Source organism: Micromys minutus (assembly GCF_963924665.1).
Source record: "Micromys minutus genome assembly, chromosome: 1".
NCBI lineage: Eukaryota > Metazoa > Chordata > Mammalia > Rodentia > Muridae > Micromys > Micromys minutus.
The window spans coordinates 101,715,731-101,743,026 of NC_137969.1; the positions used below are offsets into that span (position 1 = coordinate 101,715,731).

The 27,296-nt window shown below is 48.2% G+C and overlaps 1 protein-coding gene across 2 annotated transcripts in view; it reads left to right on the top strand.

Annotated features, from left to right (window-relative positions):
• Positions 1 to 25,843, top strand: part of AUH (AU RNA binding methylglutaconyl-CoA hydratase) — a 92,521-nt gene extending 66,678 nt beyond the window's left edge. The window contains exons 7-11 of one of the 2 annotated variants that reach the window (XM_080924529.1): positions 20,235 to 20,422; positions 21,688 to 21,738; positions 22,940 to 22,987; positions 23,278 to 23,429; positions 25,420 to 25,843. In XM_080924529.1, the coding sequence (XP_080780655.1) occupies positions 20,235 to 20,422; positions 21,688 to 21,738; positions 22,940 to 22,987; positions 23,278 to 23,429; positions 25,420 to 25,525 (545 nt within the window). In that variant the 3' untranslated portion in view covers positions 25,526 to 25,843. The remainder of the gene's footprint in view (positions 1 to 20,234; positions 20,423 to 21,687; positions 21,739 to 22,939; positions 22,988 to 23,277; positions 23,430 to 25,419) is intronic. The other variant, XM_080924530.1, reaches the window with a different exon arrangement.
• Positions 25,844 to 27,296: the final 1,453 nt, after the last annotated feature.

A 27,296-nucleotide genomic window follows, 5' to 3' on the forward strand; every position in this document is an offset into this window, starting at 1 on the left:
TGGTGACAGAAAACTGTATGACACAGACCCAGATTCCTGGAAATGAGAACACTTGTTAGTCACCTATGAGCCAGAGGAGAATTTACAAGAGACTATAAAACATTACTTTGAACTTAATGAAATGAAAACATAGCAAACTGTTCTGGGTACAGCTGAAATGGTGTTTAAAGGGGAGGTACTTAAAGAGGGGGTGCTTAAAGGGGAGGTGCAGCTTTAAAACCTTTGCTAGTAAAGAAGTCAGGTCTAGAGTCAGAAAGGGAGAAACAACAAGCAAGGTTCGAAATGATCTCTACCTTTGGGAGGGTGAGAAGTGAAACAAACTGTGGAAAGTTAACAACTAAAGCCGAGTCTGTTAAAGTGGAAAAGGTGACGCGCTGGGAGAGACTCAGTGTGAGGCTGGAAAGGCCACCACTGCTGTCTCCAGGCCTGAAGTGGAGACACCAGGAGATGAAGCCACCTTACAGGGTGCAGGTACCAAACTAAACCGAGAAGCAGAAAGCCTGAGTGTCTGCACTTTGGAAATGAAATAACAATTTATAGTTAAGTGTCTTTCACAAAGGAAACCCCACGCTGAGACAGCCTTACTCACTGGTGAGGAGATTCTCTCACGTGCAGAACATTCTCAGCGTGAGCTCCAGTGTCATTGCTTCCCACAGAAAGCAGAGAAATCCACATAGAGACCGTACTCATATGAAAATGTGGAATTCTGAAATGTTTAGAAATCAAATCCAGTATCCAGTAATGTGGCCTTCACTACTCTTCAAACTCAGCATGTTAACCAGAAAGGACAGTGTAAAGATCTCAGTGTTTGTAGGAAATCGGAGACAGAATTCAGTACTCATTCATGATTTTTTAAAAGTGTTTTTCTTAGAAGCAAGGAATTTCTTCAGCTTACAGGCTTCTCCCCAAAAGGGTGCAAAGTGTGGGAGAGTCCCGCTCCTAGGGTAGCACTCTGAGACCATCCCCTTGCAGGATCCTGCATAATGCTGTCTGCTTCCCCTCTGGGCCTCTGGCAGAGGCTGCCATTGTCCAGATCCTGGCTCACTCTCCGAAGCCCTGGGAAGTGCCCCCGGCATAGCCCTGGGTGCTCTGCACTGTGCCAGCTTTCTCAGCCTCCCTGCAGCTTGGAATGGTCCCTTGGTATGCAGTGTGAAGTTGAAGGGAACATTACCTTCAGCTCAGGAATGAGTTCTCACACCTGCAGGACTTGTAACCCTGGAGTACCCACAGCCAGTCCTGGGTGGGGTAGGGTAGGTGGGTTCACTGGAGTCTGACTGGGATCTGTAGCATACCTGTGCACCTCACTAGGTCAGAGCAGTCCTAACGTCTGCTCGTATCAGAGTCACCATGGTGAGGGTTGTGTCGATGTGACATTTGAGGACAAGTTCTATGAGTCACCATGGTTTTGTGATATTTCAAGACAAGTTCTATGAAGCATCATTTTATGCACTAAACACACTCTACATGTGGCTGGTGCAGTCTGGGCAGATGCACATTGGTTTACAGTCTCAGCCTCACTGACTGATTTAATAGAGCCACCAAGAGCAATTTCAAACACTCACACGTACTACAGATGATCAGTCTTTGTTGTTTATAAGACGGAACTGAAATAAGATGTTTATACAATATTATTTAAATGTGATTAAAGTCAGTTCCTATAAAATGGGAGATAAAATGTCAGCACTTAGAGCTGGTCCCCTGACAGCGCAGCAGTGAGCTCCGCGTCCCTAGCAAGCGGCTGCTTTTCCGACGTAAGAAAGAAATTGACATTTTTCCAAAGCTAATTTATATTGTGTTTGGCTTTAAATAATAAAGGTCATTTCTAAACGATAACTTTACTATGTGTGCCATGTTAGCATTTGACTGAAATAGAAATGTCATTTTTATGGCTCTGTTAAGCTCAGAGGAGCATCTGAATATTCTGTGCTGTAAGAACGTGTACAGGGCACACAGGCCTGCTTAATTGGAGAGATTGTGTGTCAGGACAGACGCAGGAATGTCCTCAGAGCAGTTCCTCTCATCCATTTCAGATGTGTGTCCATTACTGTGTTTGTCTTTATCTTAATCAGCCCATTCTGTAAGTGCAAACAGCTCCATCACCAGCAGACTTTTTTTGTTTGGTGAGGTAGACATCTCACAGACAAGACCAACCGAGCTGCTGAGGGTGAACCCTGGGTGAAGTGCCCAGCGTCAGTGGTCCCTGACACACAACTCCATTGCACTGAAGTTTTAAAGTTGTAATCAGAGCTGCAGTTGGGGACTTGGGTCAGTATCTCAGGTTATTTTGAACACAGATCTTCTTTGTTTTTTGGAAACTGCCTTTAGCCAGTTTCCAAAAACAACGTAGTTTACTGGTCCAAGGATAAAATGCCAGCATGTAGTCTGCTCTGAGAGTGGACAGATGTGTAAGGGTGGTTCCTGACACTGTGTTAACTGGGGGGACACTGGTCCTAGATCATTTCTGCTACCACCCTCTCCAGTCACACTCAGGACACCTGCCACCTGCCACCTTGTAGCTGACTGTGTTCTCGCCTTTTCCCTAAGACTTGTATGCCCATTTGATTGCCAGGTCACATCCATTCATAACCTTCTGGGATTCACACGGATTGTCAAAGAAAGCATGAGCCCAGCATGGCACTGGGTCAGTGTGACTCCTTACAGGTCTGTGCCCATTCCAGGTGACACCCTGCCCCAGCTGGAAAGACCCACTGATCCTATGGAGAGCTCCTGTCTTCTTCTCAGCTCTATCTCTTGTTATGTGCATTTCTTACTGACTAATTTCTAGCCCGGTGGTTCTCGGCCTTCCTCTAATGCTGTGACCCTAATAAAATCCCTCCTGTTGTGGTGAAACCCCAACCATAAGATTATTTCATCTCATCGCTACTTTATAACTGTAACTTTGCTACTGTTTTGAATTACAATGTAAATGCCTGAGTTTTCTGGTGGTGTTAGACCACCCCTGTGGAAGGGTCAGTCCACCCTCCAGGGGGCAGGGCCTGTGCACAGGTTGCTATCTGCTGCAGAGCTGAGTGCTGCCTCTGTGCTCAAAGCAGTACATTCCTAACATTCTTTCTGCTGATATGTTAATGGATGAGTCTTTATCCCAGAAAGGACACTGGTTCTATTACCATTTTAATTAGGTAGGAATGCAATTATCTTCTCTCTTTCTTAGCTTCTTATGTTAATTTCTTTCTAACACATTTTTAGTTTGGCTGCTTGAGTCTTGCTTAATTCCCTAACCATTAAGATGTGATTGGTGAGTTTTCGGCCGAGGAGGGGCAGTTCTGAACACTGCTCTGAGGCCAGTGGACAGACTACTCACTGCATGGTGAGCAGTCTTAATGAGCTGATCTGGAAGGTTTAGGGAATTTGTTCACAAGGAGACACACGTGAGGGAGGCGCCTTTGCCTCAGCTCATGAGTCCCCTGGCTGTAGTCTTCAGGGCCTGGGATCCTGAGGGCCATGCAGTTATTAGAAACAGTTCCCCCACCATGAGCGGGAACAGAAAGGCACTTTTCTGTACTCAGGGCCTGACTGACCAGCACGAAGTGTGGTCTTGGTCCCCTGAAACCAAAACCTAAGCTTGAATCTCTTCTTAAAGGTTTGTTTGTTTTAGATTAAAAAAATAAATGTGTATGTGTGGCTGTGTGAGTTTTTATGAGTTTTCATTGTGGAGGTGTCCACTGAGGCTAGACAGTGTCGCATTCCTTTGGAACTGGAATTGCACGTGGTTATGAGCTGCATGTGTGTAAGGAGAACTAAACCCCGGTCCTCTGCAAGAGCAGCACACATTCTTAACCACTGAGCCATCTCCAGTCCTCCTATGAGGTTTTCAGTCCCACCAGTAACATGCTTCCTGGTTTTGTAGGCACCCTGAGGAATGTGTCTGCACAGTGAACAGAAGGAGGAGCAGGCGCTTCTCTTCGCACAGGCTTGGTTTCTGTAGTAGAAGCCCAGGGGCTTCCGATGAGCTGACTCACTGCAGTCAGAGCGTCTAATCCCAAAGCTCTAGTTACTTAGCCACCTCTTGTATGCCGTGGAGAATTCCAACTCTGCATCCCTTCTTAAACGATTCACTGTGAATTATATATACATGTGTGCATGCACACATGTGTGCAGATGCCCAAGGAGCCAGAAGAGGGAGCAGAGCACACATGTGGTGTCCATAAAAACTTACACAGCCACACAGACTTACACACAAATAAGTTTTTAAGTCTGAAACAAACAACCCCCCAAAGAAGAGATACAAGCTTAGGATATTATTTCAGGGGACCACAACCACCATGCTGGTCTGTCTGGCTCCAAGGACCGGAAAGTGCCTCTCCGCTCCCGCTGGAGTCAGCTACAGGTAGTTGTGAGCTGCCTGCCGTGCTGTGGGAGCTGTCCCCAGGTCCCCTGCTAGATCAGCACACACTGAACCACCCCACCAAGCCATCTCTGCAGCCTTCCGTGCATCCTACTAAAGATGAGACTGTGCATTGCCAGGTTAGTTTTGTCAATGTCCCTTGAGTAATGGGACTTCCCAGGTAGAACTGTTTATCAGGTGCACATTTACTGAAAGAATTACACAAGGGCCAGGACGATGGCTTAGTCATCCGAGGGCTTGCTGCATGGGCATGTGCTATAAGGACGGGAGGGCACTGAGCATGGGCAGGAGGTCAGCGCAGCAGACAGATTGGTGTGTTGCCTCTTCATCTGGGTCTGCCACACTGCTGTTTTGGCTTAGTCAGCACATGCGCTGTACCCACCCCGAGTTCTCTCTCTCTCAGTGTTGTGTTCTTCACGGGGACTTGTGCTTTCTCTATCCAGGGGTAAACTGTTACCCAGTTGTCCCCACTGTGCCCCCTGTCCCATGGGTTCAGACTCTGTAGGTCAGCGTTAACAGCCATGTCATCCTTAGAGAGACATAAAAAGTAGTATGGTGGTGACGTGTGAGCCCTCAGCTTGCCACGCCTGCCACGTGGCCCTTGACTTGGTATGGGTGATGGGTACATGTGGGTGCCAAGCATGCGTGTGTAAGTGCCCGGTACATGGAAGCCCTGGCACAGGTCCTTCAGCCCAGCCTCCTTTCCAAGGCAGTTATTTCTGTGCTGCTGTTACTCAGTCAAACGTGAACCTTGTTAAAAATGACCCCAAGAAGAAAGAGAAGAGATTGGGGGTTAGGCGCATAGGTTTTCTCAACAGCTTTGGTAGCTCAGCCAGACACAGAGAGCCACTTAACCATAGAGGTTGCCGAAGGAACTGGAACAGAGACATGGCCTACCCGCTTACCACACGTTAGCTGTGTTGTCCCCAGCGCTTGCTAGTGGTTGCTTCCCAAACTACCTTCCCTTGTGGAGACTACAGTCTGAGGAGCTCACGTCCCTTAGTGAAGAGCACGTCTGCATGTGACCTGCACGTGGTCCCTGTACTGTAAATCACCTCTAGTAGCTGATACCCTTCCGTACGGTGCAGATGTCTGTTAGGCGGAGAGTGGGGACAAGGGCAAAGTCTGTGTGTATGCAGTAGTGTTTTCAGTCTGTGACTGCTGGAGTATGTGGGAGCAGGACCTGTGGGCGTGGGGAACAGCTATACACAGTCACAGTACTCAGGGGCAGCAGGAACCATCCACTGCTTATCCCGTGTAAGAATTTGTCCCTGTCCTGATTGTAATGCACGGAGCCATAGGATTATCGGGGAGCCGGTGAGCATGCTCAGGAGTCAGGGCAAGTAGAGCCCTCTGTCCAGGCATGTACTCCACACTTGGCCCCTTTCCCTTTCTCTTTTACAGGCTCTTTGAGAAGCCACACCTTCTGGCTCTTGTAATGAATACTTGATCAACCATGATTGACTTGTATTTACCACTCTCCAGTGCCCCTCTCAGAAGCCGGGCTTCTCAGTAAGTAGTGCAGCTCCCTCAGGTCAATTTCCTTTCTGAGTTCTCAGGGAAAACTCAGAGCACAGGGTTTGCTCCCCAGGCAGCCTCTGCTGGATAGGGGCGAGTGAGGAGGCAGAGGCCTCTCACTGAGGACAGCATGTAAGAGCCTAACGGCTGACTATGCCAGCACACTCCAGATGTTAGGGGCAGTAGCTGGGGTGGGGGGACCTCAGATCACTGCTGCTGCACCCAGGGCACAGGGAAGGGGAGGGGAGGAGCCGCAGGTATCCCCTCGGCTTGCCGTGTAAGGAAACTACCCATCAGTTCTGCTGGACTGACTTCTCTCTAGTTGGTCCTTTTGCCCTCACAGCAGCCAGAGGTATGAGCGACCCCTAGTGCAGAGAGCTAGCATTAGGATACACAGCACCTGGGTGTTGGGGTCACTCACGTCATGTGCTGTCTGGTAGGGACTTGTCTTGGAGGTGACTCACTGCCCGTCTGCTGACATAAGATGGTGAATATCACCAACAGGGCATGGTGGCATGTGCTGGGAGTCCAGGTTAATTCAGAAGCTATTGGTGAAGCACTGTTTGAGTCCAGGAGTTTGAGAATAGATCGGGCAGCAAAGTGTTCTCCCCCATGACAACAGGAAGAACAGATGTAGTGGAGGACATCCATGATCCACTACTGTCTTAGTCAGCGTTAGTGTTGTTGTGATGAAACACCATGACCAAAGAAACTTGGGGAGGAAAGGGTTTGTTCAGCCTTCATTTCCACACCACTGTTCATCATCAAAGGAAGTCAGGACAGGAACTCAAGCAGGACAGGAACTTAGAGGCAGGAGCTGATGCAGAGGCCATGGAGGGTGCTGCTTATTCGCTCACTTCCATGGCTTGCCTCAGCCTGCTTTCCTATAGAACACAGGTCTACCAGCCCACGATTGACACCACCCACAATGGGCTGGGCCCTCCCCCGTCGATCACTAATTAAGAAAATGCCTTATGCTGGATCTTATAGAGACAGTTTCTTAGGTTGACATAAAACTAGCCAGAACAGCAGCACACTGGAAGCCTGGACATGTCTATCTAATAAGCTCGCAAACATGGTGGCTGTTTTTCGGAAAAGAAAACAGCATCTTCTCAGCTTTCCACTGTTCATTAGCCACTTCAGGCAGGAAAAGGTAGAACCTTAGGGAGAGTGCACCCATTACCAGGCTGTTCTCTAGTTGTGGTAGTGAGTATCACAATAGGTGTCACACTACCAAAAAGGGTGGTGGCTGGGGAGGTGACTCAGTCTGAAGAGTGTGTGCCATGCTCAGTTCCCAAAGCCCATCTTAAAAAGCAGGGTGTGGTGTGTGTTTGTAATCCCGGCCCTGGGGACGCAGAGTCAGGGAGACTCCTTGGACCTCTCTGAGTATCTGGAAAGCATCTGTGCAGAAGCTATGAGCAAGTTCTAGTCTCTTGGGTGAGCAGAAGGTCAGAACCCCCAACTACAATGCACAGTGGACTTGCTGAGTGACGTAACTGACAGGTCCCTTGGCAGAATGGTTTATGTGACTTCACAGCTAGAACAAAATGTCAGGGAAATCAGAAAAACCTGCATCCCGGCCCATCAGTGGGCGTGGAGGACTGAGGTGGGTGTGTCGGTTTTGCGAGCTGGGGAGCCATAGTCTGGATGCTTCCACCCTCCCCTGAGAAAGCAGACCCAGGACAGTTTTCTGACCTGCATTTGATCTAGAGCAGGAGTCCTCGACTTGTGGGTTGCAACCCCTTAGGGAGTCGAGCAAACCTTTCACAGGGTCACCTAAGACCGTCTGGGTATCATATATTTATGTTACGATTCATAACCGTAGCAAAATTGCAGTTATGAAGTAGCAATGAACATAATTTTATGGTTGGGGTCACCACAACAGAAGGAACTGTATTAAATAAAGGTTGTAGCATTAGGAAGGTTGAGACCCACTGGCTTGGAGCCTTCTCCTCCCTCTCTTCAATTCCCAAAGGAAAGGAGTAATAGAGACTATAAAGTTTAAGGAACACTTATATTTTTAAAAAAATTCTTAATTTATTTTTGAAGCGAAGGGCGGTAATAGTTGAAGCACATTTCAGGTGCAACCTTTATGCTTGTTCATAGAATCTGTCATTTGAGTTGTGAGTTTGCTTTTTATGTGTGCCTTACCACACTGCTAAGTTACTGCTGCGGCTGTGTGCAGGCTGCCGGCAGGGTCACTCCCTAGATTCCCTTTGGATCCCTTCCTGTGTCCCAGCCACACCGGGTCCTGGCCATACTGTGCCTCCTGCAGAGCTCTGTCTGGGCCAGTGTCTGGAAGCAGTGTGTCCTTTGCCTCAGTTTCTTCTGTACCATTTACCTATAGTGCCCATCCTGTAGGCAAGCCAGGTTTGTCACGGAGGGCTACCATGAGCAGAAGGGCCACTGTGATGATACTGATGTGCTTATGTGAACTCCATTGATAAGGATGGGCTTGTGTGAACTCCATTGATAAGGATGGGCTTGTGTGAACTCCACTGATAAGGATGAGCTTGATAAGGATGTGCTTGTGTGAACTCCACTGATAAGGATGAGCTTGTGTGAACTCCACTGATAAGGATGAGCTTGTGTGAACTCCACTGATAAGGATGAGCTTGTGTGAACTCCACTGATAAGGATGAGCTTGTGTGAACTCCACTGATAAGGATGAGCTTGTGTGAACTCCACTGATAAGGATGTGCTTGTGTGAACTCCACTGATAAGGATGAGCTTGTGTGAACTCTACTGATAAGGATGAGCTTGTGTGAACTCCACTGATAAGGATGAGCTTGTGTGAACTCTACTGATAAGGATGAGCTTGTGTGAACTCCACTGATAAGGATGTGCTTGTGTGAACCACATCCAAACTCAAGGCCCCGCCAGCTGTTTAAATGCCAAGCTTCTCTTCCCAGCCCTATCTGCTGTTCACACAGTGTTGCTAGATACTTGCGCCCATGTTTCTAATAGTTATAGGCATTTTAGAAAGAGAAACATCGTTTTGAGACATTTTGCTTCTCCTAACACAAAAATAACAACTAATACAAATGTAAACCTTTTATAATAAGGTTTGGGGCAAATACAGATTGAAGGAATCCTTGTCTGCTGATTGTCCCCATGTGAAGAGTAAACCTCAGCCTCCATGTATCCTCACAGTCAGAAATAACAAATGTGAATCAAAGACCCAAGTGTAAAACCTGAAGTGAAAACTCACAACAAAGGTCAGGGGAAAACCGTCTTTCTGGTCCTGAGTTAGCAAGTAAGATTTCTGAACCATCGGGCACCAAAAGCATCATCCACTTGAGAAGATCAGATGTGTGACTTTCTGCAGCCCAGAGTCTGTCGTCATGATTATATCCAACTTTAGGCCATAAACACCCAGAGACTTTGTCTGAGCTCCTGTGAACTGTCTGCTTGTCTTACTCCATGAATAGTACAGAGCAGCCCCTCTTGCGTAGTGTTTCCTTTGCCTAACTATCTAGAGACAGCTTATGAGGAGCATTAACATAGATCAGATATACTGTATTGTTTACATTAGGGACTTGAGAATTCACTGGCAGCTAATTCGGGGTCCTGGCACCGTTTCCATGACCTGCAGGGCAACAGCCAGATCCACCTAAATGAAAAAGTCTGCTATCAGAAGATACTGTTGTGGTGGAATCGGGAAACTGTGCACAGTAGGGGGCCTGACTGATGGAGGAGACTTTGTGCCTGTAATAAGTAAAGAACTCTTGAAACTCAATAGGAGGAAAATTAAGCTGGTTGAAGGAAGAGCCAGGAGATTTGAGCAGATTTCCCTAAGTGGAGAGCGGCAGACAAGAACATAGAGAAGTGCATATCTGCATATCTGCATATCTGCTGTCACAGGCATATAGACTCACATGCAGACTCTGTGGTCAGAGCAATGGGTAGGAAGACTCATGTGCTTGGGCCATCTGAGCTGGGCAGCACTGTTGGTGTGGGGTGTCTGGAACTACAGCCTGTGAAATGTTTAGGAAGCACTTCAGGATTCTGCTCAGCAGTTGACCATCTCCCTCCACCTGTGCGGTGTGCCTGTGCGGTGTGCCTGTGCGGTGTGGTCCTCGGGAGAGTCTCCTGCACAGTTAGCTTTACAGCTGCAGGAACATCACCCAGCTTTCTCCTCCGTTTCAGCACCTGTGCACTAACACAGACTTTGTTTCCCTCTCTTTGTAGTAAAATAACGTCACAGGAGACAGCATCGCATACTATGTCACAGTGTGTCACAGTAGGTCCCCAAGACTGTGCTAGCCTGAACTCTGAAGGCTAGGTGTTCCAAGGGGTGTGGCGATCCTACTAGCCGCCTTCCCTGACTTTAGGTAGATGCTGGTCGGACAAATGGTCAGAGCGTTCAGAGTCTGCCTCACACACCTCTTTTCTAGCCATACTGACATTTTAATGTTGTCTGAGGCTTTGCCCTCTTTCCATTTTTCGCCTGCTATTTTCAGTTTCAGGATTTCTGGCTGAGTGTTCCCATTGGCAACACTTCTCTTCTGTTTGCTAGTTTCCCCTTTGTCTTCTCAAGCTTTACAAGGTTTTGTTTTTGTGGTTTTTTTTTTTTTAATGCACAAACATGTGTTACTGGTTCTAGTTATTATGAGCAAGTGCTCTTGTCTGGGCCTGCTCACAGATCTGGTCAGCTAGACCGTACAGGGACATCTGGGTGACGAAGCTGGGTCTCTTGCCCTCCATCCTCCTGCAGACTCGTGCTGAGACAGGGCCAGAAAGAACAGTGTGGGAGAGCCCAGCCCATGCTGGGTCTGGGGAAGGGTAGCAGCCCTCGTCCGTCTGCACACAGTCTGCACAGGTGTGCTTTCACACTTGGCTGGCATCATTCTGTGTGAGCAGGAGCAAGAGCAACCTGCCTGGCCAGGGAGGGTAGGGACAGTCTCCACAACCTGAGGTGGGTGGCAGGGCCGAGAGAGAAGCTGCTCCTCTCAGCTCATGCACACCTCTCACGTAGCAACTGACCTCAGCTTCTTGGGCCCATGATCTGTATCTGCCCACAGGAGATGAGTGACCGAGGAGCTGACTCCTATTTTGTATTGGCTTGTATTCACTGGACATGATGAGGGGTTTTGTTGACATTCTTTGTGTGTGTGTGTGGGGGTGCATGGTATGTATGATGTGTGTGTGTATATGTGTCTGTGTCTGTCTGTGTGTGGTATGTGGTATATGTGTGTTGTTTGTGGTATATGTGTATGTGTGGTGTATATATATGTGTGTGTATGCAGTGTATATATGGTGTGTGTGTGTGCACGAGTGTGGTATATGTATGCTGTGTGGTGTATGTGTATGTATGATATGAATGTGTATGTGTGTTATATGTGTGGTGTGTGTATGTGTTAGGTATATGTGTATTGTGTGGAATATATGTGTATGTGATGTGTGGGGGGGTGTTTTTATCATTTCCCTCTTTGGTCCCCACTCCTACCCCCTGTCCACTTCCTCTTCTCCCTCTGCTGTCCTCCCTTCTACCTGAGTACGAGAGCAAGCAGGCCAGTGTACAGTGTTTGTCTTTGTGAGTCCAGCTTAGTTCCCTGAGTATGACACCTCCAGCTCCATCCACCCTGTGGCACACGCCGTGATCCCATTCCTCTTTGTGGTTGAATAGCACTGTGGTGCATGCCTATCACAGACCTTCTTTATCTGTTCATCTGCTGATGGCACCATTGCTGAGCCCATGGCATGGGGTTGTGACTGTTGCTGGAATAAGCACATCTGTGCAGGCGTCTCTCTCGTCCGCTCCTACATTCCTGTGGGCGTACCAGGGAGTGCTATGGCTGGGTCAGAGGGGAGATACGGTTCTAGTTTTCTGCAGATGCTCCATGATGGTTTCCATGCTGGCTGCACTGGTCTATTCCCCACTGCAGTAGGCTCTCTTCAGCATCTATTTGTGTTTTCATTTTGTGTGTTTTGAGTGCATGCATGTCCGTGTATGTGTGTGTGTGCGTGTGTGTGTGTGTGTGTGTGTGTGTGTGTGTGTGTGTGTGTGTGTGTGTAGAGTTCTTCTTCTCATAGGTGCTAATGATACTGAATATTTCTTAATGTTTTTTTTTTCCCTAGTTATTCTTGGCTTTCTTGGAATGTGCCTATCCATCTTGTTTGGCCCTTGTTGATGGGGTTATTTGAGGTTTTTGTGTTTTGATTCATGTTCTTCTGTTCTGCATGTACACCCACCAGATGTCTGCTGGTGTCTCCCACTCTGTCGTTCTCTTTCTCTGCTGTACAGAAGCTTTTAAAATATGACGTAACCCCACTTGTCAGTTCGAATTTCCGGCCTATTGAGTCCTGTTCAGAAAGTCCTTGCCTGCCTGTATCCTGAAGTTTCTTCTGATAGCTTGACAGTGTCAGGTCTCACACCACAGTGAGCTGATTTTAAAAGGCAGATCTTCTTTACCTTTGTACATTTGCATGTCCAGCTCGCCCAGTACCTTTGTGAAAAGTCAAATGGCTGTGTGTGTGGGCTTGTTTCTGGGTCCTCTGTGGCATCCTTGGTGTGCACTCCATTGCCCTACAGCCTTTGTCACTGTGGCTCTCTAGCAGTTATTGTCATTCCTCTGCCTCTGCCTTCTGTCCGCAGGATTGCTCTGGCTGTTCTGGGTCTTTCTTGCTTGCATGTGAGTTCTGCTGTTGTTTTTCTTTGCTGCTAATTATGTTGACTCTGTGGATTGCTTTCAGTAGCTTAGCCACTTTGACTCCAGGCATGGGGAGTCTTCCTGCCTTCCACTGTCTTCATTTGTTTTGTTTTGTTTTTTTTTTCTCTTCAGTGTGCCTTAAAATTTCCCTTGTCCATCTTTGTGGTTGGACTTGTTTCTGTGTATTTACTTTGTGTGTTTGATCATTAATTTGTTTCAGAGCTGTTGCCAATGGGACTGCTTTCCTCTATGCTCTCTCTCTCTCTCTCTCTCTCTCTCTCTCTCTCTCTCTCTCTCTCTCTCTCTCTCTCTCCCCTCTCTCTCTCTCTCTCTCTGTGTGTGTGTGTGTGTGTGTGTGTGTGTGTGTGTGTGTGTGTGTTGGTCTGCAGAGAGGCTGATGATTTATTTCTTTGTACCGCTTTAGTTTCCTGCCACTTCACTGGCGTGTTCACCAGATCAGAGTTTCCTCATGGTCTTCAGGTTCTCCAGAGTATAAGATCATGTCATCCCAAGTGTGGATGCTGTAACTCTTCCTTCCCAAATCATGTCCCATCTGAACCTTTCTCCTGCCCACTGCTCTGGCTCACTAAGCATTCTGTGAGTAATCAGAGATGGTGTCACTCATGTGTCCTTGGTCCTTCCTTTGGTCTAGCACTGACTCTCCATTTGTCATGCATAGGTTTTATAATGGTGGGGAATGTCCCTTCTTTTCCTGTTTTCTTCCAGGCTTTTATCATGAAGGGAAAGTGAATTTTGTGGAAGGTCCTCATATCTTTTGAGATAATCATGAGATTATGTCATTTTTATTTTCAATCCCTAGACTTGGTGACTATAATATTTTCTGCTTTCTCCCACTTTTCCTTTAAGTAAAAAGCAAAGTGTTCATCTCCACATTCTGCGGACCACCTGAAGAGGGTGGCAGGGGGCCAGAGGGTGTCCGTGTTTTAGCATCTCAGTTTGCTGTGTCCTGACTTGAATGCTTGTCCTTTGGTCTGTGCTTCTCCCTCCCACACAGGCTGCATCTTCCTCCAGGCCTTTTCAACTTGGTTATGACTTAAGTTTCCTATGGGTGTCTGCAGTTTACATTGTAAACTTACAATCAGTGTGAGGGTTTCATTTAAACTATTGACAATGGGGGTTAAATACACACACACACACACACACACACACACACACACACTGCAACTCTACTGTTGCCCTCCCTCAGGTGCTGTGTCACACGGAAGCAGTGACAGTGTCAGGTGTGTCCCACAGTCCCCTTACACACAGCCCCAGAACACCCCCCCCCCCCGGCATAGAACTTTGAAGGTAGGCTGGCACTGTGGCAGGAATGGTACTGCTGCCCTGTCTCCAGGTCTGCCACCCATACACTCAGCAGGGTGGCTAAGGCACTGGTCGTGAGATTTGGGCAGAATGGAAGCAGGCCAGCCTTAGACAGGCTAACTTCCAATTGTGCTCCAAAGTGTTTTGAAATACCAGATCACAAAAGCTTCCTAAGAAACATGCTCAGCTTCCATGTCTGTTTATTTACAAGCAGTTTCTGAGAAGGAAGTCTTGTGGCCAGTGCCATGGGGTTTCCCAACATTTTATATGACAGCTTTGACCAATGTTCCTGTAATGATACTGTTACTATGCCTATTGCCTTTTTGGGAGGGCTATGTTCTGAGATCCCCAGTGTATGCACAAAACAACAGACATGCTGTTGTTACATTCTGCTCCTGCTAGCTCCAACCCTCCTGATGGGACTGAATGTAGAGACCAGTGCAGGTGAGCAGTCCTAGTCCTGTGCAGTGTCTCCACCTCATGGGGCAGTAGTGTTCATGTCAGGAGTACCCTGAAGGAGAGGCCTTTTACCCTAGGACAAGGCAGCACGGAGCAGGGCCATGTGCCCAAGATGCAGCATTGTCAGTCCATGAACTACCGAGTTTCCCACCATGCCTCGTTTATCTGGGGGAACTGAGCTTCAGAAAGGAAACTGGGTGGGAAGGATGGGTGTTTCCCTTTTAGCCGTGTGGCTGGGGGTAGGCACAGGGAGCTGACACCTGTGCTAGGTATGGGCTTTCCTGGTGGTTTAGATGAGAATTAAGGTGTTCTGTGGGATATTTTGTTTTTTTATGGCTGGACAGCAGAATGTTGTTTGTCTTGCTTTTCTGTTTTTCTTGAGATATGACTCAGAGTTTTTAAAAACTGACCAGCAGTTGGATATAGTTTAAAAAAATAATGTTTCCAGTACGTTAGAGTTGCCTCATCTTGCCGGACTATGCCCCAGAGAATGCTCATCCTGCTTTCTTAATGCAAACCAGTTGTGGGCTGCCTAAGAAGGCTTTCCTGTGCTGGCGTTTCCCTGGTGACCGTTAGCCCTAACTGGTCCATCTTTGTGAACTCTCCAGCATCGCGCTTCGTTACATTTGCTCGTTTTGCGTTGATTTTTAGTGGGCAGCTCCATATGGACTGGTCCGAAGCACGTGACCTCAGAGAGTTCACAGTGGCAGGATAACAATGGCCAGGCCTTAAAACAGTGCATGTCCCATGGCAGAGTGTGTACAGAGCAGGCTGCCCCCAGGAGGCACAAATGAACCCCCCCCCAGCAGCACTTGCTGGCCCACCTGAGCTCAGTTCTTCCCTCAGAGCTTTCTGCCACTGTCCCTGCTGCTCCAGGGACAGCGTGGTCAGTTTCCTACTTTCCTTTCATTATGTTTGCACAGCCTTTGCCCGTCAAAGGAGAACCGGGCGGGGAGTTTTGAGGCAAAGCAGGAAAGCTGACCTACCTCTATCCACTCATGAACATGCATGTGCAAGTGTGCACCCATGGTTGTGGTCACTGCAGTTCTGTGAGCCTAGGTTTTCAGTGTGACACATGAACGTAATGACAGTGTGGCCTTGAGGGACGCTTTCGGACATAGCTGTGTAGTGGGTAGGCAGCTCTTATTGGATGCTAGCTGTGTGTTCTGGACCATTCTGCTATTCCAGAATCTTGTAGTTCTCGATGTGTGACCTACTTTTGTTAGGAAAAAATAAACTTTTCATGTCTTCATCTCTGAGTCATTGTTTGGTTGTATTATGGAAACATTAGTTTTTTTTTTTTTTTTCCCCATGTTCCTTTTTTCAATAATATTTTGCTGGCTGGATGGTAACACCTGGCATTTGTGAGAAGAGAGTAATAGTGGTTAGGTTTGAGGCAGGGTGTGTGTCTGCTCCTAAGGATGCTTGGCTGTGTCTTAAGCCCCTAGGCCCCTCACTGAGGGAAGTCCCACCCCCTCCAATGCCAATGTGGTAATAGCTCTTCATGGGTGTGCACTGTGTCAGGTGTGCATGGTGTTGTGTGTACCGGGTGTCATGTGTGCGCACTGTATCATCTACCCTTCGTTGTCACAGGCAGGTACCGAGCAGCGCCTTTCACTTACTCTCTCCCCATCGTTAGCATGTCTTCTCCCTCTCCTCCTCAGCCTGGGAAGAATAAGGATGATTGTTAGCGTTTGAAAGCTCTGAAGGCTTCCTTGAAAATGACTGAGGAAGGGATGCATGTTGTATGTTCTGCCCAGTTCGCAGGGATGATCAGCCCTAGAGGCTTATCCAGTGGGCCAACATCTCTTGAACAGGTTGCTAAAACTATGACCTCTCCCTTGGGTCTTATCTGTCTTCAATCACTCCACTGAGTCACGCCATGCCTGGGGCAGACCTCTCACCTGGCTTATCAGTGCGGGACACAGAATGTTGGCCAGAGGCAGAAGGAGCCTGCAGCAAAGGCTGACAAGTCCCAAGAAGCCTGAAGCCAGACAACTGGCACACACTTCCTGTGTTTCAGACCTGCAGAACCTATGAGACAGATGTTTTCATTGGTGGAGCCGCTTACAGTGCGCCATGGCTGACTAGCACAGCCCTATCATCTGGCCATAGGGATGATGAAACCTCTTCTTGGTAAAGACACAGTTACCACTGGGCTGAGTTTGGAAATACTATTGCATAATTGGTTTTCAACATTTAAGATGGAGGGGTGGCTCAGCAGTTCAGTTTTCAGCACTCAGAGGGTGGTTCACAGCTGTAACTCTAGCTACAAGGGGGATCCTCTGGTCTCTGTAAGTCCACTTACACACGCGCGTGCGCACACACACACACACACATGCCAGCAGTCAACCATGGGCAGTGTGAAAGTTGTGTTTCCAGCAAAGCTGCTGTGTCCAAGAACCTCACCCAGGGATCCTTTAAGGCCGAGTTCCTCTGTGTCATGTTGTATAGACAAAGCACCTGTTCTGTTTGGTAGACTCGGTAGTCATCACAGAAAGAGGCCCAGCCTCTTGGTGTTTATGATCATCTATAACACATTTGTGTACATAGGAATTGAAATGGGGGAGTGCCACATGGGAGAGTACACATGGTCACAGGGATGTGGTGGCATGGTGCCTTATGCTGGCAGCTTGAGGGAGCTAGCTGGTGCCATACAGGCTTCGGTGGCTCCCTCTTCCTGGCAGGAGGTTCTCTGCACTGCTGCCCCCCCAGAGCTTCTAGCCACTGGTGTGTTGATGGTGGAGGCCTGCTGCTTGCAAGGTCTCCGCTTACATAAGACTTGCAGACTCCACTTAGCCTGTGTGGAAAGCAGCTATTGTAAGTAGCCATTTGCTCGCTGGGTGCCCCAAAGACCCTCCTGGAGTGGAGCCTGCAGACTGCATGCATGTGGTGCAGAGGGCGGGCACTGTGCTACTGGTGGCGGCTGGAAATGGTCAGCTCTCTTTGGCTGTCTTCCCATAGCTTCCAAAAGGAGGGCTGTTCATCTGGCCTGCAGTCGTGTGCTTTTAAAACGTTAAGAGACGTGGGGCTGATTGTGGCTTTGGGTATAGCTCTCGGGCCGGACTTTCACCACAGTTAACAAGGTCCTGGGTTAGAGCTCCGGAACCACAGAATGAGAAGCTAAGACACTTTAGAGCAAATGTCTCAACAAATATTTCTTGTTAAAGAGAAAAAAGTACATAGAAACATTTAAGAAGCATTTTGTTTGTACTGAGTGAAACTCTGGGGTGCCTTCTACTAACAGTGTGAAGGTACGACACTGCGCCGTGTAGAAAGGCTCGGAGTAATGAATTCCGAAACCTTGAAGCTGCACTCAGTTGCCTCATTTGCTGCCAGTTGCCTTGTCAACCTTGTTGTGACACAGAGTCGGTCGTGTAGGCACGGGGCCTGGTCTACCGAGAAGGCTTTGCCTGAAGCCTCTGACACAGCTCTCTGTGTTACACGAAAGGACATTTACTGCAGTGTGGGGCTCTCTGTTAAGAGAGAGGACTTATCAGGAAGGAGTTCCAGGTCAAAGGTCACTGCTAATTATGTTGGTAAAAGTCCTTGCTATGGTCTGTCTAGCTTTCCACCTGAAGTCCATGTGCCACATGTCCCCCTCTGTTAGTACAGATTCTTTTTCTATGAAGTCAAGAGGAGGGGAAGATGAAGGGCAACCCAACCAGGCCGAGCTTGACGCCTTCACAGTTTACATTTCATACCAGATGGCTCCAAATTATGTTCAGTTGTTTGTATATTATGCTATAATTGATGGAACTGTCAAAGCTTTCTTAAGGGAGGCTGCGTCTGTCTGCTGTCTACACTTAGCCTTGGGGGCTGTGGTGTGGGAGAAGGGCTGAGGTCTCCGCTCTCAGCTCACCACTGACCTGAGCTCTTGGCCTGTCTAAGGCAGCCAGGGTTACAGAGGGCAGCAACTTATTGAGCTTAAAGAATTGTATTTCTCTTCTGGCAAAAGCTTGCTCTGCCTGCTTTATGTGGCGGACCCTCAGAAGGCTGTTACCTAGGGGGTTTTTGGTGCCTTCCATTAAATAACGGAGATTACCAGCCAGGTCTGACATTTCCAGTGTACTTCCATTCCACTCAAATAATGTGTAAGCATGAAGTGTCAGTGATGTACCACCGGTTTTGTCCACAGAGCTTGTGACTGCCGATTGTCTACCCACTTCCACCCTACAGGAAACAGCCCCAGTTTAATTCCCCATGCCCCCCACAGCTGTGTGAGAGCTGGTTCTGCCAGTGAGTAGTCACAAGCAGATGTTACTGGCCTTTGTTTCCTTAAGATCTTCCACAAGTGGATGCTCTTTTCTTTTCTTTTCTTTTTTTGCCTTCCTTTCTTGCTGCAGACTTTATGGCAAGGTTTCAGCAGCCATTTTGGACCCCAGAGCTGCCCTAGAGACTAGAAGATACAAAGTATGGCTGACAGCAATGAAGGAACATAGCCGGAATCTGCTTTCTGAACTTGTGAAAGCTGCTTGTCATTTTTATTCATTCTTGAGAAAATAGTCCCCCAGATGTTTGTTTTTGGCCTAGTGGGCTTCAGGTAGCAGATAAACCAGGGTGTTAAGCGCTATGTATGCCTTGCTGAAGAGGCTGCATTTGGTGACATGGGCAGGGGAAGGTTGAAGATGCTGGAATCACATGGATTACTGAATAGGGGAGCTCCCTCCCCTGGCTCACCCTGAAGACATAGCCTCAGCTCAGTGTGAAATATTTAAGAACACACTCAGAACACGAACATGGAACTGTGGCTGTCTCACATCTACTCAGGCACCACAGAGTGGATGTGCTGTGTGAGCGTGGATCAGGACCTCACCAGGGCCCATTGGCTCCCCCATCCCTGTTCCAGCCTCAGTAGGAAGTTCATAGTGTTGTCAAGTGTCCAGTAAAATCTGCAAGTTAGGAATGATTTGTAAGGATTAAAATGTTCTTGGTTGGGGCCGGAGAGATGGCTCAGCGTTTAAGAGGCCTTACTGCTCTAGAAAAGGACCTTGGTTAAGTCCCCGGCATGCATCTGCCTCCTCTTCCCCGCCTTTTCCCCAGAAGGTGCTGCAGTGAGCTGGCATACCAGTTAATGTGTTAGCCTCTGACCTGTGCTTTCCCTAAACTGGGCGGTTGTTCTACTGTCTTTCCTCAGCTCGGCTCTCGGAGTCCCCAAGGACAGAGCTAAGACCAAGTATAGGGTCCTGACTGCAGAGCTGGCTTCCTCAGGAGAGAGAACACATCTGAATGAGTGAGAGAGTGTAAGAATGGATGAGTGCATGTAAGTGAATGTGTGAATGAAAGTGTGAGAATGAGTGAGTGCATTGAGTGGATGTGAGTGTGAGTGGGTGAGTGTGATAGTGGGTGAGTGTGAAAATGAGTGAATGTTAGTGTGAGAGTGGGTGAGTGTGAGTGAGTGACTGAGCGAGCATCTTCAGCAGTGGGAGCCTTCCTTCAGAAACAGTGAACGAGTTTTCGTCTTAGTTGCTTTCCCTTTTACTAAGTTAGAATGAGCTTACGGGCCCACACCCATCAAGGATTCTCAAGTTTGTGAACTGAACTTGCCGGAATTTGGTAGGAATTGATAACTTTTTACCAGGCTGGAAGAGAAAAGCTTGAGGGAACTGTTTCCGGAAAGTGAATCCCTGGTAGCCCTGCTTGTTGGCTGCTGGCTGCTGGCATGGGGCTGGCTGTTGCCAGTGCTGGGAGGAGGCCCCACCTTCGCCAGACCTGCCTTGCCTGAAGAACATGTCAGGTGTCCAGGTGCCCACAGCACTCTGTGACATGACGCTCTTACGTGCTTTCTGTGTCAGTGATGCCAAAACTCCAGCCACTTCAGCCTTTCTTGAATTGCGAAGTATCGCCAGGCCCTGTTTTAATCTTAGGACTTGTTTTGGATTATCATGCATTGTTTTTTTCTCTGCCTCCTTCAGGAGGAACACAGAGATTACCACGCGCCATCGGGCTGTCCCTGGCTAAGGAGCTCATCTTCTCTGCACGAGTTCTTGACGGTCAAGAAGCCAAAGCAGTGGGCTTGATCAGCCATGTGCTAGAACAGAACCAGGAAGGGGATGCTGCCTACAGGAAGGCGCTGGACCTGGCAAGAGAGTTTCTACCTCAGGTACCATGAGAGCACCTGCGTTCATTGACATCAAGCACAGCACCCACATCTCACACACCAAGGCGGACCTGTCCCGCCTCTCAAGTAAAGCAATTAAAATTAAGATTGGAAAGTAATCTGAGGGTTGCATTGGATACCAACAGACAGACAGACACGTCTCATGCTCAACACACACACACACACACACACACACACACACACACACACACACACACCGTAATTTACTTCCTGGTAAATTGTCTTTGCTTATATTATATACCAACTCAGTACTCTAGCCTAAGTCATCTCTGTGGAGAGAGCCATGGGCGAGCCGCTGCCTCACACCCAAGCTCGTGGAACGACACTGTGTCCCACCAAGTCAGGAGACTGCATATGCACAGGCCCACAGAGGTTGCCGTTGGTTTCCACGTCCATTGTCCTCCACCTCATATATTGGAGAGGGCTCTGTTTCTTGGGCCCTGAGCTTCATAGTTCAACTTATCTGTCCAGTCAGCACAGTCTGCTTGCTTCTGCCTCTCCAGGTGCTGGGTTTACAGGCAGGCTGCCATGCTAACCTACTCTTCATGCGTGTTGGAGAGCTGAGCTCCCAGGACGCCTGTTACCCGCTAAGCCCTCTGCTCGGCCTCACTGTGTTGTATATTAATAAAAAAGGCCATTCAATCCAAAATACAGCAAGTTGATGCTCCCCTTCCTTAGACAGGTGTAAACCAAGATCAAAGAACTCAGCTCTGGAGGAGAGGTTGGCTGCTGCCAGGGTAGTGACAGCAGCTGAGCTTCCACAGAGCGAATGTTGCTGCTGGTCTCAGAGAGGGTGTCTGGTTCTTCCCTCCGTCACCCAGACATACCTGAGGGCACATGTCTGTGTGTCCTGCTGTCTGTCGCTGTAGTCAGCTGTCCATGCTGATAGAGTAGAGGTTCAAACACGGAAGTGAGGCTTGGAGCCCCCTTGGCAGCTCCACTCCAGCCTAACCTTCTGGCATGGCCACTAGTTAGTGTGGTGGCAAGCCAGACTGACTTCCTGTACTCCCCTTGATTCACTTGCGGGACAGTAACTGAGATGTGCTGGCACTCAAAGGACCCACACAGTTTGATCAGTGACAGCTACTCTGGAGTTAAAGCTCAGAAAGCGAGTGTCCGTCTAGCATCTCAGTTGCTGTTGGCTGGTCTGTGGGTCCAGCACTGGGAATATGTGAATGATACTGAGGAATTTCTCATAATTTGCATTAAGTGGTAATTAAGGCTTGCTTCTTTCCTTTGGATTTCAGGGGCCTGTTGCAATGAGAGTGGCCAAACTAGCAATTAACCAAGGGATGGAGGTGAGTGCCGACAGGGCCAGCAGCTGCTCCGCACAGCCTGCTGTGTTATTTCCTGGTATCCAGAATGCAGCTGCTATCATATTGGTGGGTGTTGCTGGGGTTCCTCCTAGGCCATAACTGTAAAATTCAGAGTACCCCTACACCCATGCAGCCTTGTTCTCGTCGGCATTGCTTTAGTGGGGTCATCAGCCAGACCACACTTCCATCAGTAGCTCATGGAAGGCCCCTTGGCTCCACACGGAAGAACCAGTGAACCCAGGCTGGTCTGAGGGGCTTGGGTGTCACACTGGGAACAGGAATTCAAAGGAGAAGAAAGGGTCCTAGACCAGGAGAGCAGCAGACATTGCAGATTCTCATAAACTGGAGGGTGGAGGGGGAGTCGTGTGTGTGTGTGTGTGTGTGTATGTATGTGTGTGTGTGTGTGTTTGCATGTGCTCATTCATTTGTGCATGCATTTGTTTATACACTGAGACCAAAGAAGAGTGTCAGGTGTTCTCTTCCAGGTCCCATGTTACTGCTTTAAGAGAGAATCTGGAGCTTGCTTTTCTCTTCTTCTTTCTTTCTTTCTTTCTTTCTTTCTTTCTTTCTTTCTTTCTTTCTTTCTTTCTTTCTTTCTTTCTTTCTTTCTTTTTGCCAAGTTGACAGTGCCAGCACCCCTACCCTCCAACATCTTACATTAGCGTTGGGATCTGAACTCAGGTCCTCATGCGTACCTAGCACATATTCCTAGCTGGCTGAGCCATCTCTCCATCGCAGCTTTGGTATCCAGTCACTGTGGGCATCTGAAAAAGCTCTTTCTTCTCTATATTCAGGGCCCTTCAAAACTCCCTTGACTGTGAGCCAGTCCAGTATGGGGAGAGTGGGTTTTTGCAGTGAATGCTGTTTCATAAAAGTGCAAGTATTTGACTGACTTCAGTGCAGATAACACTCACTTAGCCCTCACTTGGTGAATACCGAAGCCAGCCCCTTGTCAGACATGCCTCTGAATGCAGAGAGGTCACATAACTTTCCCAGGTTACACAGCTCCAAGATGGTGTGTCAGGATGTGAATTCAGGAGCACAGTTAAAAGTCTCAGGGTGCACATACCTCTGAGCATTCGGGCTGTGCGGAGCGACTCTGTTACTTAGGACGGGGCTGTCCCATTTGAATTTGTATTGAATCTCCCTTATTCTGCTAACATGATTTATGTTTCGTCCCCAGGTCGACTTAGTAACAGGGTTAGCCATAGAAGAAGCCTGTTATGCTCAGGTATGTGACATGGCCACAGATTCAGGGTGTGTGTGCATTGTTGTCCTCGGGGGTGGGTCCATCTGGGTTGGCAGAAGTGCTGCTGCGATCTTACAGGGGTGCCCTGCCATATGCTGGCAATGTTTATGGTTCAGTGGCTGCTCCTGGGGTTCTGGGCCTTGTTTCTTCACTGAAAAAGTATATGGTTATATTGATAGACACACACACACACACACACACACACACACACACACACATACACAGCAAAAGCCTTCGTCAGGATGCATATTCTCCATTGAAACTCTCCCCAGATTGTGAGCCAAGCAGACCCTGCACTGTCACGATGCTCACCCGTCAGGGTCAGGACAGTGGTGGCTCCTCAGTGTCCTGTCAGCATCAGGTCAGGAGCTGAGCTCATGCAACAAGTCAAGACCAAGAAGTGGAAGGTGCACCTATTAAGAAGGTAAATAGGACGCCACTGCCATAACCGTCTGAGGCAATGCCAAGAAATCAACAGTGGAAGTCACAACAAAATCACACTAATCCCACATGCCTGTACCAGGGGAAATAATGGCTATTTTCTTAGTAGTCAAAACATTTAACAAAGTCTACTCATGCTCTAGGGCAGAGAACTAGTAAACACTGGTGGCAAAAATCCTGGTTTGCTTCGGAAGTTCGTGTTTGTGGGAGGGAGATTCAGCACCATTCAGAAGTCAGTCCTGTGGTGGGCAAGATGGTGCACACCTTTAATCTCAGCACTCCAGGGGCAGGGGCGGAGCCGGGCAGGTTTGAATTCCAGGGCAACCAGGAAGTCACAGTGAAGTGAGACCTCGTCTCAAAACAAAGACAAAAATGTCTGTACATTTAATTCTATAGCAGCAAGTATCTTGGCTCTCTTTTATGAGAAAGAGGTTGATTCGGATTCCAAAGACAAGTTGCAGAATAGATAGCTCAGTGTTGGCCAGAAGATGAAGCCTGGAAACTGGGTTAAAGACTCTGGTGCTGCTGAAAGAGCTTCTCAGCATCCAAGTCTGAGTTAGGAGACTCACACAGCCCAGCACAGATACTTTTTAACAGAAGGATGCCAGCCACTCAGGGCAGCATGGAGCATCCCGGCAAATGTGGTTCCGTCTGAGTGGCAGGAAAGCCGAGTGTGAAGGGAACAGCTGTACAGACAATGTAGGGAAGCTCAGCCTTGGTTATGGGGAGAGGAGCAAAGGGTTTGACTTCAGGAAAATTCCCTTCTGCTCAGTAGAACCCAGCTGAAAGGATGGAAAGGGTGAGCTGGAAGCCCATCTTTTTGGAATATGATCCGATAAAGGCCTCACATTTAAGACACATGGAGGACTTTTAAGGCTGCACAGTAAGGTAGTAAAACCCCACTTTAAAAACGGACAAGAGTTCCGAGTAGCCGTCGCCTCGCCGCAGAGGTGAGCAGGTGGCAAACCACCGCCCAAGACGGTGCTGCAAACGCCTGTCATTTGGAAACCAAAGACTATGGAGTGTGTGTTAAGACCAGAATTCAGAACAGTGGGCACTGACACTGTGGCTGCTAGGGTTAGTGGTTTAGTGACCCCATGGCAGATGTCAGTTTGAGGTGAGGCCGAGTGTCCTCTGACCATGTCACCCAGCAGCTGTGTCCTGTGATGTTCACTGAGACAGGGTGGAAACATCTGTCCAAAACCTGCTGCTGAACTCTGTTCACAAATGCTAATCTAGAAACAGTCAACATGTCCTTCAAGGTCAGGTCGAGAGGCACTAGGCTAAAATTTAGGAAAAGTTAAGACTAGCCTGTAGTAATTTGAGATTTTGAAGACAGCCTCAACTATACAGTGAGACTCTGTCTCAAGAATATATAAATAAAAAGATGTCCTTCTATAGGTGAGTAGACCACCCGGAACATCGGCGGTAGATGTTGCACAGCAAGAAGAAGGTGGGATCCACCAAGTATTAAAATGGCACAAAGGAACCTTGAACTCATAACCCGAAATGCTGCCTACGGAGTGACTCGGTGTTTGGCGGGTTAGGGATGAGTACATAGAGAACAAAGGATGCTTGGGGCCACTCAGCCGTTCTGTACACTGTGGTGACAGATGACACTGCACTCCTGTCAAAGCCCACAGGCCGTACAAGTGCCTGAGAGCGCCAACTCTTCTCGGGGTGGCAGCTGTGTTCTCTGACCCAGCCTGTTGACACTGGTCGGCCAGAGGGAGCACAGGGGTCTCTGCTTCCTGAGCTTCTCATTAGTTTAGCCTCTGAAAACAGAATGGCTCACTTTTAAAGCATGGTAGAAATGGGAAAAATAATTGAATTAAAAATAGTTTGGCCCATAGTTAGGAGACTTGTTCAAAGGATACAGGCCTTCCCAGCAACTGCTGGTGGCTCTCGTAGTTAATGCTTGATACGTTGTTGTGTTTTATATTTTAGTGTCTGCCCTGTCTTGTCTCTCTTAGACCATCTCAACAAAAGACAGACTGGAAGGTCTTCTTGCTTTTAAGGAGAAAAGACCCCCTCGCTACAAGGGAGAATAGGAGGAAAGCCCGCACGCCCTCCCTGTAGTGCCGGGAGAACATCAGAGCCGCCCCATGCCGCCACGGGGAATCTCAGTGACCAAAGTGGAGAGTGGGTTCTCACTATGCCTGGAGCCGGCCCATCTGTGCTCAAGCTGCTGTGCGCCATGTCATATTTATTCAGATTTATAAAGCTAGCAATGTCCATGGTCAAAACACATCAAAATTAGGTGTATGTTTTTAATATTTCCCGCATATCAGGCTTTGTCATTAATTTTTTAATGTGAATAATTTATATTGCACATTCTAGGGAATAATTGATTGTATGTCTCCTGTGCTGCATTAAGAAAATAAAACTATTTCTGTATCCCGAAAATGTGAATTTATACCAGATGTAGTTTGCTGAGTAATTATGTCCATGCAAGCATACACATGCCCATCACCCCCTGAGGCCCCGGGTGGACACTGAGGGAAAGAAAGCTCCTAGTCGGTAAAGTCAGTGGAGGGTGCTTTGGGGGTCTTCATCTTACCCCTTGCCCAACCTTTCAGAACAGATTTCAGAGTAAAGTCTCTTTGCTGACCCTACCGAGGAACCATGTGGCGTGGTCCCAGAACAGGGGTGAAGGGTCAGCACGTCCGTGGCACTGCTTGGCTTCAAGCCACAGTGTCTTGGGCAGGGGTGTCCCGGGTGGGACCTTGCTATGCTCACGCAGAACTTGATGCCTGCTGAAGACTGCAGCGAGCCTCCTGTCCTGCAGTACACATGCATCCTGCATGCACCTCCCTCCCACCTCCCAGGTGCTGGGATTGCAAGCATGCACCAGACCTGTTTTTCCGTAGCACTGTGAGTCCCAGGGCTTCATGTATGCCAGGCAAGAATAGCACCAACCCAGCCCCAGCCCAGCACTGAAGCAGCAGAAACTGGTGGCTAGTTCTGTTCATGTGGGTTAAAGAAGGTGCAGTTATCCCCCCCCAAGAGGCAGAAGCAAGCAGAAAAGCATGTCACGTCATCTCAGCAGGAGGCCTGCTGGTTCTGATAGAATAAACCCTACAGAAGACAAGGGTGACGGCTAGCTGGGTGTAGTGCCTGCCCATACTCCTAGTACCTGAGTAGCAGGGGAATCATGCTTTTAAGGCCAGCGTGTGCTCTGCTTCCCAGTTAAAAGTACTCTCTGTCCCTACAGAGGGCCCAAGTCTGGTTCCCAGCACCTCACATTAGGTGGCTCACAGCTGCCTCTGATTCCACCTCCAGCAGGTTCAGTGACCTGGTCACTGAGGGCACCTGTACACGTGCACATCCATGAATGCTGACACATATATAGTACATGTTTTAGACAGGGTCTGATGGTGTAGCCCGCCCTAAACTTTTCTGTGTAGATCAGACCAGCCCCAAATTTACAGAGATAATGCCTGCCTCTGCTTCCCCATTGATGGGGTTAAAGGCATGGATTTTCATGTAGGTCCCTATATATATAAATAGATAGATAGATAGATAGATAGATAGATAGATAGATAGATAGATAGATAGATAGGTAGGTAGGTAGGTAGGTAGATATGATTCATTATTTCTGATTGTGATTGTGCACACATTGATAGGTGAGGGTTAAGTACAAGTGTCAGCACCTATAGAGACAGTGGATCTCCCTGAAACTTAGTTTTTCAGGCAGTTGTGAGCCACCCAGTGTGGGTGCCGGGGAATTGAACTCCGCAAGAGCAGCAAATGTTTCTCAACCCTGAGCCAAATCTCCAGCACAAAATAAATACCTTTTTTAAAAAAGCTAGAAACTCTGTTTTGTTTGGTTGTTTGTTTTGTTTTGTTT